The sequence below is a fragment of the Geotrypetes seraphini genome, chromosome 12 (assembly GCF_902459505.1).
Source record: "Geotrypetes seraphini chromosome 12, aGeoSer1.1, whole genome shotgun sequence".
Lineage (NCBI taxonomy): Eukaryota > Metazoa > Chordata > Amphibia > Gymnophiona > Dermophiidae > Geotrypetes > Geotrypetes seraphini.
Genome location: NC_047095.1, coordinates 59,656,796 through 59,669,885, shown reverse-complemented (window position 1 = coordinate 59,669,885; position 13,090 = coordinate 59,656,796). Strand labels below are relative to the sequence as shown.

At 40.8% G+C, this 13,090-nt stretch overlaps 1 protein-coding gene across 1 annotated transcript in view; it reads left to right on the top strand.

The window, feature by feature from the left end:
* The window catches only part of OSBPL9 (oxysterol binding protein like 9), a 187,061-nt gene that overhangs the window by 101,438 nt on the left and 72,533 nt on the right, over nucleotides 1-13,090 (top strand). The window contains 2 exon segments of the mRNA XM_033915815.1: nucleotides 3,475-3,504; nucleotides 8,353-8,403. Coding sequence (XP_033771706.1) covers nucleotides 3,475-3,504; nucleotides 8,353-8,403 — 81 coding nt within the window.

The following is a 13,090-nucleotide window of genomic DNA, read 5'->3' as shown; positions in this document are numbered from 1 at the left end:
ATTGCATATCAAAGTCTAACAGAGGCATAAGAGGAAATCATTTCTGTTGAGTTTATATGGATTATTTTGTTTAATTTTAGCAGCTAACATAAAATAGTAGGTGTTAACATTGAAATGATGTGTGATTATATTTTTGCTACATTTATAAACCACCTACCACTGCGGTGTACAAAATTTTTTTTTTTCCATGCATAAAAGATAATACTAAAAACAGCATCTTTTTCACCCTGTCTACCACTAACATCCAAAAAGTCTTTCCTCTTAAATGAAGAAAGCCTGCCTAAACAAATATGTTTTCAACTTTTTCTTAAACTGCTGAAAGGTTAAGAGGCCCCGCAATGTGCCTTGGAAGAGCATTCCACAGCTTTGGTCCAACAGCTGACAAAGCACCATTGATAGTAGTAGCATGTTGTACGTGTTTTAAATTAGGCCCTACTACTTTCTTCTCATCGTTAATCCGCAATGTTTTCTAGTTTTCTTTCATTTTTGAATATGCTAAAACAAAAATTCACACTTCTGAAGGTTAATTTGTAAAGAAAATCTTTACAAATTTTAGATTAATCAGATAGCTAAAATACTTTTGTCATTACACAGTGCACGTGAATAAAACCAGAACAGAAAGCAGTTCTTCTTTGAAAAAGGAAGAAATACACATGACATATTGGTGATTCATTTTTATCTCTTAAGTGAGTACCAGTCATTCAACTTCCATCGAAGCATGCCACTCACTTTGTTTTGTGCTGCATGTATGGAAGCATTTTCTATTTTGCTCTTTGAATTGTATATGCTCTGAGGCCCACGCAGTTCTCTCTGCTAGGTAACATGTAATAGACTTCCTAGCATACAAAGGAGGATAGATGCTTTAGTGACAGGAATAAACCCCATGAAAACTGCTACAGGGTCCAATATATAAATGAATGTAGAACAATAGATTTAAAAAAAAAAAAAAAAATGCAAGACTTTAGTTCTGCGTTCATCTCAGAAGAACTTGCTTCAATTACCGTCATTGGATAAAGTGAGATTGACTGGAACATGGAAAAGAGCATTCTGTTATGTTGGACCTAACTTGTGGAATAAGCTGCCAATTGAATTGCAATTGATGGAAAGTTACTTGGGTTTTCTTAAATTATTGAAAACATGGCTTTTTACTGAAAATTTATGTATTGTGGAATGAGCATTATAACATAGATAATAATTGAGGAGCCTGATTTGAAAAAGATGTTTATATAGAAGGAAGATGTTTTCTTCTTTTAATTTTCCTTTGAAATAAATTTCTGTTATTAAATAGTGCACCTCTTCTTTTAATGAATTTCTGATTTTGTAATGATAATAATTATGTAAAATGATTTGTTATGTTTCTATATCCTGTTATGTTTCTTTGTAAACATTATTTGAAATTTCAAAATAAAATAAAAAATTATAACATAGATAATAATAACAAACTTTATTCTTATATACTGCCCTGCCATAAGTTCTGAGCGGTTTACATTGAACATTCAGTGATACATACAAACAATGGAAAAACCCATCAAATTTACTTAAGAATGAACACTATATTCAGTGAAGCATACAAACAGTTAAAATTCATATAAGTTTCACATTTTTTTCAAATAATTTAGTTTTTAATATCTTCCTAAAAGAGTAATAAGATTCGGCTGAAGGAATAAGAGAGTTCAACCAAGCAGTAAGGAGAGTCAGAATGCTTGGGGTAACAGCTATTTATTGGGGTCGCTTTTATAGTTAATGAGTGGATTTGATAATGGGTGGGTCCCATTGATGTGATGATATAATAATAATTGTTGATCCACAATCAGTTATTTTTAAGTTTGTAACTTGTTATAATGAACTGTTTTTAGAATTGTAAACTGCTATAACACTTTGGTTTTTAGCGGTATATTAAGTATTAAAACAAATCAAACTAAACTCTGGCAGTATTCTGTATTTTGACAAGCCTCTTAAGTGCCTTCGTCTTGCAAATAAAAAGCATATAGTTGTATTATGTGTACACTTCTCCCTCCGTATTCGCGGTTTCGATTATTCACGGTTTTTAGTTTGCTGGCTCCTCCCCCCCAATTATATCAATTTGCATAGAGAAATTGCCAATTCCCAGCCAGGTCTCCCACCATGTTATTCAGGATGTTTTTTAATAGAAAACATTGAATAACGTATGAAAAAGTTATTTGCGGTTTTTCTGTGTTTGCGGTTCTATTATCACAGCGAATTCAGAGAGAGAAGTGTACCGGTCTAATAATTGAACTTTATCCTACCTCCAAGAAAGAGTGAGGCTTTGTCTTTAATGTTGTCCTTGCAATATTAATGGCACCTGATTATCAAAAGTAGTTGCAAGCTACATACACTGTTAATCTTGTACAAAGGAGAATTTGTATGTTGAATTTCTGTTTAATTTACTTGCAAGAAAATTACATCCTATTGCAAAACTCTAGCAGTTAACATCTTTAAAAGATGCAGAACTGAACGAATATAGCAAGATTTTTAATAAACAATCTTCAATTAGGTTTACACTTCTCCCTCCGGATTCGCGGGGGATAGGGGCAGAGCCGGACCACAAATGGTGAAATACCGTGAATATCTTCTGGTCCGGCTCTGACCCACCCCCGCCTCCCTCCCGCCTTCCCCCTGACATCCCGGCCTTACCTGGTGGTCTAGCGGGCTTTCAGGGCAAGAGCGATCTTCCTATGCTCCTGCCCCGTGCAGATCGCCAATAGGAAATGGCTGCTGTGAGTTCCCGTAGTCTCTTGAGACTACAACGGGAACTCCCCTCAGCCATTTCCTATTGGCGATCTACACGGAGCAGGAGTGTAGGAAGATCGCTCCTGTCCCGAAAGCCCGCTAGACCACCAGGTAAGGCCGGGACGCCAGGGGGAAGGCTAAACTATGGGTTTTTTTCCCCTCCCAAAAAATCGCGTATATGTGAAATCGTGATTGCCAAAACCGCGAATGGGGAGGTGAAAGTGTAAATCATTACAGTCCTTCTAAACAAAGCGATGTAATCCATTTATAAGGTCTGATTCAAAAAAGTGTCACCTAAACCACTTTGATAGTAACCATAGAAAGGTTGTATTTTAAATTCCATCTCCTTTATGTCAATTTTCTGTTGATGGTTGCCCTCATAGTGGAATTTAATTCACTGTTATTTGGAAGTGATTGTACACTTGATCAGAAATGTTGATTTGTGCCATGGGCTTTCAGGCTTTTATTTTCATTGCTGAGTAATTAAAAGTGGAATTCACTATATTACTATGATTTAGATCTACATGACACTCCTGTCATAAAGCCACATTTTGTTTACCTTAGCACTGAAGCATGTGGTATTGCACAGTAACAACTTTGATATGTAAAACAGCCAGTAATCTCAGATCTGTAGATGAGAAATAATCCCAAACAATTTACAGTGACCCAGAAATATTACATAAGAAGCAGAGATAACAGTGTAAATTACTTGTTTTCCAACAGAAAATTGAAAATCTCAAGGAGACAACTTGTGTAAGTTCCTTATTTATTTACACATCATGTTTATTAGATTCTTGGAGAACATACAGTATGTAGCCCTTTCCTACCTGCCTTTTTAACATTTTTATAAGTGAACTTGTGCATATTGACTAGATGTTGCATATTTTATCAAGCTCATTGGGTGCCTTGCGTAGGTGTAGTTTCCCTATTTTGTTTGGTGGGTCGGGCAAGGGATAGGGGTCAGATTAATAGTGTAGGGAGAATCCTTCCCCTAAAATGGACATTTATTAGCTTACTATCTTCCCGTCATTTTTTTTCCCATTTATCCCCCTATTTACTCCATTTGCCTCTCTCCCTCCTCATACCCCTTGCTTCTCTCCACCTCTCTATAATTCCTTTATCCTTCACCTTTTTCTCCACCCCTCCCTTCTTGCTTCTCTCTTCCATACCAACCTCTTCTCCTTCCTTCTTTCTTCTTTTGGCTCTTCCCACATCTTTCCTTCCCACCCTTATCTCTACAATTTTTCCTCCCTTTCCTCTTGCTTTTTTCCATCTCTTCCCTCTGTCCTCTCGTCTCTCGTAACTCTTTCCTTATTCCTCACACACTCCCCTTGCTCTCGCATTCCATCCCCTAGCACATACTCTCTTTTCTCTCTCTTCCTCCTGGCTCGCTCTCTCTGTAATCCTTTCTGGCCCACCTTTTCTCCATCTTCCCCCCCACCCTGGGCTCCTTTCCTGGCACTTTATTCAGAGTTAGTTGAATTTTATTTTTTTTTTGCGTGTGTGAAGGCCAAATAAACCATGCTCTGTTCCTTCTTCCCCATCCCTATTTCATGATCATGCTATGTGGATCAAAAAATTGGTAGGGTCACAATTCCTGTGGACCCAGCCCCATTTCTATCCCTTCTGCTTATCAAGCATTCTCTCCTCCTCTCTGCTGGCATAGACTAATGAAGCAACATAGAGCCCTGCAAATGAGCACTGTGAAGCTTACCATATGAGCACCTCAGTGATACATGGAAAACATACACGAGCATCACCTAATAAAAATAACAGACTTCAAGTTAGAAACAAATATGTATTAGCTCTCAGCTTTATATCCTTGACTTTTTACTTAATTTTCTCTCATTTTATTAATCTTGGATCCCTTTGTAGGACTTGAGTAAAGTTAAACATATATATGTCTTTTTTTTCTTTTTTCTGCTTGTTGCAATATCAACTTTGATGGAATTTGTTCTTATGTTTAACTTCTTTCTGTACAAGTTATTATGCTTGATATAAGTTTGAAAATGATATAAATAAATTTTAAAAAAGAAACAAATATGTAGGCAACATTTAATTGAAAGTCTGTTAACAGTAAAACACTGAAAGAAGAGAAACACAAATGCATTTTCTCCTGTACAGAACAAAATATAAGTTAATGCACATTTTCAAAGATGACCTTTTTCATTCTCTAAAAATTGAAAAATAAGTATTTTGTACCTTTGTCAGCTCATTTTATTTTTCCAGTTGTTTTTGCTTAAATCCTTTCCCAAGATCTCGCGTCCTTTTTCGGTTTCTTCACATCGCCCATGTTCTTCCCTTCATTTCTCTCTCTCATTAATCTTTCTGTTTCAGCTTTTTTCTTTATTTTTCTTATCTACCTTTTTATCTTTCTAGCTAGATTTTATTTCTCCTCCTCTTTCTCCAGCTATGTCTCTTCACTTTATATGCTTGCTTTTCTAGTCCTCCCATTTTTACTTGTCTCTCATTCCCATCTTTCAGCCATCTTATAGTCCCTCACTTACACCCCTTGAACTCATAGTTTCATCCTCTACCTTTCATCCCCTCACCAATCCCATTCCTCTCCTATCACTCATCCTTTTCTACCTCCAGACTCTTTCTCACATCTTACCATCATATCCAGGCTCTTCCTTTTCACTTCCATATCCAGCTTCTTTACCTTATTCTCCCTTTCCCCAGTATCCATTGCCTCACCTATCCCCTTTCTTAGCATCTATTCCTCATCTCTTCCTCATACCCCCTTCTCCAGCATTTGTGTGCCTCCCTTCTTATTTATTTTATTTATTTCAATTTTATATCCTGTCCTAACCAGGAGCCCAGAACAGGTTACAGTAGTCCATTCACAATGATTGGGATACAGGAATAAGGGTTGAGATGATATAATCAGTGTCTTAGTATACATGTACTGCTGGGAGGAGAGAGGACCGAGGAGCATTCACAGTAAAAGGAGCAAAGTATAAGGGTGTATACCTTAAATATTGTAAGTGGGGGAGAGGGGAGGAATGGAAGGGGCATTTGCTCTCATGCATATTTATTGTGGATATCCTGAAAACCTGACCTGGCTCCGGCTCTCGAGGGCCGGAATTGCCTACCTCTGCTCTAGGGTATACATAGTCAGGTCTTCCATTCTCTCCTCATACATCTTTTGCCGCAAACCTCCTACCATGTTCGTCACCTTTCTCTGGACCGCTTCAAGTCTTATGTCCTTAGCCAGATAAGGCCTCCAAAACTGAACACAATACTCCCAAGTGGGGCCTCACCAATGACCTGTACAGGGGCATCAACAGCTTCTTTCTTGTACTGATTATGCCTCTCTCTATACAGCCTAGCATCCTTCTGGCAACAGCCACCGCCTTGTCCCATTCGCTCTTTACCTTTAGATCTTCAGACACTATCATCCCAAGGTCCCTCCTAGAGAATGACATGGTGGCGGTTACCCGCGGCTAGCCGCGTTTAGTCGCGGGTAACCCGCCAAAACAGTGACAAAAAAAAATGATCACCGCAAGTTCGGGGACAAGGCAATTCACCACCCCGTGGGGCGGTGAATGGTAGCACGGGGCAGTGAACCATCTGGAACGTGCGGTGAACGAGCGGCAGCCCACTCTCTCCCGCCGGCCGACCATGCATCTCCCTCCCTCCCTTCTTTTCCCTTACCTTTTCTTGTTAAAACGCGTGTTTTCTATAAGGCTAGGAGCCTTGAAGTCAAGTCGCGTTGCACACTGGAAAAAGTCTCCTCTGACACAACTTCCTGTTTCCGGTTGCATTGGAGGAGACTTTTCTAGCCGGCAACCCGACGCGACTTCAAGGCTCCGGCTGTAATACAGCTCCTAGCCTTATAGAAAAGAAGGTGCGTTTTAACAAGAAAAGGTAAGGGAAAAGAAGGGAGGAAGGGAAATGCACGGCTGGCCGGTGGAAGGGAGCTGCTGGACCACGTGAAGGGTGCTGGGGGTGAGGGGATGGAGAGGAGAAGACGCTGAAGACGGGGATGGGGCCGGGGCGGTGAAAGAGACAACGGGGCGGTGACGGGGCGTTGAAGGGGACGGCAGAGACGGGGACGGGGCAGTGAAAGGGACAGCGGGGACAGGGCGGTGCAGAGGATGGTGGTCCGGGGACGGGGCGGTGACGGTGGGACTTAATTTTTCCGGTGTCATTCTCTAGTCCCTCCCCCCCATCCGTGCATATCAGCCTCTCACCTCCCAGCATATACGGCTCCTTCTGATTTCTACTCCCCAAATGCATTACTATGTACTTCTTTCCATTGAATTTTAGTTGCCTCATATAGGGAAAATGCTTGAAGTACCTGTATGTAAACTGCTTTGAATATGATTGTATAACTACAAAAAAGAAGGTATACAAGTCCCCAATCCCTTTCCCTTCTCCCTCCCCTACCTAACACGTTTCAGCATCACCCCCTCCCCTTTCCTCCCCCGTCTTATCTTTGCTCCCTCCCCTCAAGCCTGTTATAGACCTGCAACTCTTTCCCAGTGCAGCTGCTCTGAGCAGGAACTAGAAATGGTTGGCAGAGAGCCTCCGCTGTAGTGCTTCCAGTTGGTTTCTGCTGGAACCACACCCACAGCAGCAGAAAGTGCATCAGAGAGGGCCAGTCCAGTAGAGCTGGCTATAAGCTCTGCAGCACAAGATTTTGCACTGGCCATTTTTAGTTCTTGCTCAAAGTGGCTGCACTGGGAAGGAGCTACAGAACTAAGATTGAGGGGGTGGAGGGCAAGAAGGGACAAAGCTGACCGGGGAAGAAGAATAAACACATAGGGGAGATACTAGAACATATGGGGAAGGGGAGGGAGAATGAATAGTGTGACCATCTGGCTCCAGAAAAAAGGGGACGGATTGAGACATCCGGGTTTTACTTCCATTGAAAGCAACTAAGATGTCTCAATCTGTTCTCCTTACTTCCATTGCTTTCAATGGAAGTAAAACCCGGATGTCTCAATCCGTCCCCTTTTTTCTGGAGCCATATGGTCACACTAAGAATGAAACACTCAATCCAGCAGCATTTGCCCCAAACTACACTCATGAGTACTTTGAATTTTATCAACAATCTACTGTATAAATATATAAAGTAGTGTGATGGGAGTTATGTTGACTAGATATACCTACTAGTGTTCTGTGACTTATACCTATTGAATTAACTGGACATCTTTCTCAACATAAAGCATTTTGGTTTCCTATAGGAAAATATTTTGGCAAATTTGCAGCTATCGTGTCTCATGTTAGTTAAGCTGGCTAGTTGAAGCACTTGCTGTAGAGACTTTCTAGGCCAAGAGAACTGCAGACTCAGCATTCTCAATCTTTTGGGAGATGACTGAATTAAGTGATTTCAGAAGGAGCCTTCCAAAAGGAATTGCACCATTGCTATTGAAGCTTGTTTCAGCACTTGGCCTAAAAACGGTGTTCAGTATAATAGGAATCCTAAAAATATTGGTGGGAGGGGCATAATGATGAATTTCGATGAGGTACCTTCAATGAAATATTAAAACTGTAGGCATATTGTTATTGGGAATTAACAATTTCAGGAATGCATTTTTTCCTCTGGTAAATATTTTCTAATTTGCAACGCCCATGATCTTGTTTGTTTTCTAGAGCATGGTAGAATCAATTAAACACTGCATTGTGTTGTTGCAGATTGCTAAAGTAAGTCCATTATATTTTTTTTAATGAATGTTAAAACTACTATGTTTGGCAGAAAACAATGAAAGCTGCACTGACATTGTTAAATGTGATGTATGACAAAATCTGAAGTTTGAGTTCTAAGTGGGTTTTTCCTCAAATCAAGTTAGCCAAGCAATATCTCAGAATTTGCTGAGGGTTAATTTTTCTACGGTAAAGGATGGGGAACTGGTTTGGCTGGTGGCAAAGTACCATGGGTATCTTATTTATTGGGAGTTATTTACTGGTGTTATAAAGAGATTGGGTCAAGGTGGTGTACAGCAGGTACTGTTTAACGTAAAACTTAACCAGCATAACAGTAGTAAATGACCAAATAAAACGATGCAAAATTAATGAGATAAAATTGGAGATAGCAAATTGAATCCTAGTAATGGGATGAACACGAGAGTATCAGAAATGTAAAACTTTAATAGCACTGTAAAACAATAAATATTAGCATAACATGAATAAAATTATAGTAGCATGCAAAAACATTCATACAGCACAGCATAACTCAAATGAAACACTTTAAATGCACACATTCGAATATTCAGATAACATGGATATGATGCCCAAGCTGTTAGTACAATATAATGAAATATTTTCATAGGGGGCAAATGCAATTGAAATATGTAGATGCAACAAGATAATAATAATAATTTTATTCTTCTATACCACCATAGTCAGGTGACTTCTAGGCGGTTCGCAACAAAGAGGGCTGGACAATCAGCAAATTACAGGATGCAAAAAGAGAGGGTACAAACATTTTTGCATAAGAAATAGACATATAATAACATATTACATAAGAAATGGATATATTACAGCATTTTGCATAAGAAATAGACATGAGGGAGATATGGGTCTCAAGTGTACATTATGAATCTCAGGTATGCAACCTGAAGTAGAAAGCTGGAAAGTCAGCGAAATTACCGAATGCAAACAGAGAGGGTACAAAATATTATTGATAGACGGAAAATAAGAATTTATGAATTTAGTGTGGCTTCTGTTTAGGAGTTAAATCTGTCAAACGGTACGGTTTTGATTACTCTTCGAAATGCGCCATAGGACAGCCTGGCTCCATTGATATAGTAGCCCAGCCAGGACTGTTGTTTGCTTGCTTGAAACATAAAAGATCTGTCCAAAAAGGATTTGTATTTACAGCCGGTGGTCCTTGGGTATGCAAATATGTTATTGTTTCCGGTTGGTCGTGAGGGGTAGATGGGTAGTATAACATCATTGGGGCGAATAGATAGGGTTGCCAAAGTTGAAGGCAGCTCATATTTATTTAAAAAATTTATATACCGCCTGGAGTTTCAGCTGTTTTCATGTAACAACATACAATACAATAGAATAAGTTAAATTGGTTCAAAGGATTTCTGTCATTGTGATCACACATGGTAAATTTCAATGGTACATATACCATGAGGACTTCAGACTCTGGGGTCCCTCAAGGTTCACCATTGTTTCCTGTTCTTTGTAATATTCATGACTACATTAAATTTCTTTCCATTAAGCTCTATTGAAACTTTATTCTCATATGCCGATGAAATTTTTATTTTACAGGAAGTAGTTCTGAATTTGAGCAATTTTTATGCTAATATTTATGTATTTCCAAACTACACCATTGGCCACTTCAGGTCCAAATGAAATTAAAAACAGCAAAAACAAAATTGCTTTGGTTTGGTCCCAAATTTGCAAATATTCCAAGCACAGTTACATTTAGTAATGGGGAAGTTCTTCCAATAGAGTTCTCTTCTAGAGTATTGGGAATCATTTTAGATTCTTCTCTTTCTTTCCATCATCAGGTAAAACATCTGATTAAGGGATCTCCCTGCCGCGATAAGTATAGCGGCCGCCTGTCCGATCGCCAGCAGGAGGGTGCCGAACCCCTCATGCCGGAAAGCTCCCCCCCCCCGACACTCCCGATTGCCGGCAGGAGGGTGCCCAACAACTCCTGCCGGAACGCCGACCCTCTCCCCGAAACTCTTGATCGCCAGCAGAAGGGTGCCCAACCACTCCTGCCGGAACGCAGGCTACCCCCCAAAACTCTCGATCGAAGGCAGGAGGGTGCCCAACCCCTCCTGCCGGAAAGCCGCACCCCCTCCGGAACCCCGATACTAATTACCTCCCCTGTGCTATCACTCCCCCCTCCCCCCGATGACCCTCCTAACCTCCCCCACCAACTAACCTCTAAAGTGTTGGCCGGCCGGCTGGGTCTTGCTGCCGTCCAGCCGGCAGGCCCGCCTCGTCGAAATGAAGCCTGGACCAATCAGGCCTTAGGCATAGCGGGTCCGCCCATCCCCACTAACCCTAAGGCCTGATTGGCCCAGGCACCTAGTACTCTCCTCATCGTCTTGAAGCAGATGCTTTTCTTCTAGATTGAACAAACAAGTTCCTCTATGTGTTTCCACCAATCCCTCTCATTCTGAAGACTTTAGTCAAACAAGAGTCAGCCACCATGATCCTGATAGCTCCTTGGTGGCCCAGGCAGCATTGGTTCCTCCTTCTACTTCGAGTGAGTGCCAAGTGGAAAATGACACGGGGACAAATTTGTGCCCGCAGGAACTCAATTTCCCCATCCCCGTGAGTTTTGTCACTGTCCCTGTCTGCCCCATTCCTCTAAGCTCTACCTTAACCGCACAAGCCTCACACATGATTTTAAAGTGTTTGAGGCTTTTGCAGATGAGGACAGAGCTTGTAGGAATGGGGCAGTTTTGGGAAAAGAACTCGCCGGAATGGAAAAATGAGTTCCCATGGAGACGGGAAAAAATTTGTACCCATGTCATTCTCTAGTGCCAAGGATCCAATCCCATTGCAGATATTTCCATCTTTACTCACTCATTCAAGAATCTCTTTTACCTCCCAAGGATCTCTTTTTACCTCCCAATCTGTAAGCATGCCTTGGCTTACTACATTCAAAGAACTAAGCCACACAGATCTTAATCTCAACTGTTCTTCTCCTTTGACCCTGATTGGGCCTAGCTGTAACCAAACAAACTATTTCCTCGTGGTTAGCGGCCTGCATAGCCTTTTGCTATGCTCAGGCTGGGCTGCAGCTCCAGGGACGTGTTATAGCACACAAAGTCCGAGCTATAGCAGCGTCGGTAGTTTTCCTAAGTTCAACTCCTATTGATGAAATTTGCAAAGCAGATACTTGGTCCTCAATTCACACATTCACATCTCGCTACTATCTAGAATCCTATTCCAGACAAGATGGTTGTTTCGGCCAAGCAGTAATGCAGAATTTATTTTCTTCCTAATGGCCAATTCACCCTCCATCCCATTTTCAGTAAGCTAGGGAGTCCCACATGTGAGAATATGCTGCCTGCTGTCCTAGGATAAAGCATAATTACTTACCGTAACAGGTATTATCCAGAGACAGCAAGCAGATATTCTCACATCCCTCCCACCTCCCCTGGTTGACTTCTTAGCTTGCGTACGGAACTGAGGAACCACAAGCCGACATCGGGTAGGAAGGCACTCGTACATGTGCTGTACGGGCATTCTTAAAGCTTCACAAAGCTTAAAGTGACAGTGCACTTTTCACGGTCCGTACTGGGCTCCGTGGATGACGCCACCCACATATGAGAATATCTGCCTGTTGTCTCCAGATAACAACTGTTACAGTAAATAACTGTGCTCTAAGAAGCTAGAAACAGTTGAATGCAGCTCTAAAAAGAAGCAAAGCTGAACGATGGGGACAGCAACTGTGAGTGGAGAAGAAACATGGGTATAGCATGGGTACGTGAGGAAAGTGAGATGGAAGGAGACATGATCTGAAAGAAAGAAAGAAGAGCAGATAGAGGGTACACAGATTGCAGAGGAAGGAATATCTGAAAGAGATGGTGTATAGCTGTGTGGCGGATTCAGAAAAGAGGAGCTGGGGCAAAGCTGAGAGTGGCATGAGTGGGGGTGAGTCTAGCAGTGAGATGAGAGAGGTTATGGAAAGACAAACACATGGAATAAAGAAGATATGAGGAGAAAACTGGAAGAGAATTCATAAAAAGATGAGGAATTTGAAGGCAGAGAGGAAGCCTAAGAGAAGACCAAGAGTAAGCAGAGACAGGATGGAAGACAACCTATAAACAAAATAGATTTCTGTGCAAGGGTGGGGAATAGTTGATATTTTGTCTTTCTCCATCCCTACAGCCACCAGGATAAATATGTTATTTTACTGAAAGGACATAGGGGAACAGAGGGAATTGTGGCAGCATGTGATGCCTTGGTCTGGAAAAGTTCTTTTATGGAGAGGTTGTATAGTCATCTCAAATTGAAAGCGAAGTGGAGAGGAACATAATGTTCCCTTTTTTAGAAAAATAAGTCATCCCACCTGATTTTGGGTGGTATGGATGGGCCAGGCTGGATTGGAATGGATATTCTAATTATAATTGTATATAATTTGTTTTAGGATATCAATTTTCAAATAAGTAGATATGGTTTTTTATATGCCATCATGTTTCTTTATTTCTATATTTCATATATAAAAGGGTGATGCTTTGTTTAAAATAGCTTCCTAGGCTGACATTTGTAACAGAGCATCACTCATAAAGTATTTTCTTCCCTTGTTTATTAGTAAGGACAGCTGAGTTTGTTTGTTTTTTTGTCACCTGCTTTGTGCTTATTCCCTCCAGAGCTTATTCTCATTTGCTTGTGGCATAATGGTACATGTGCC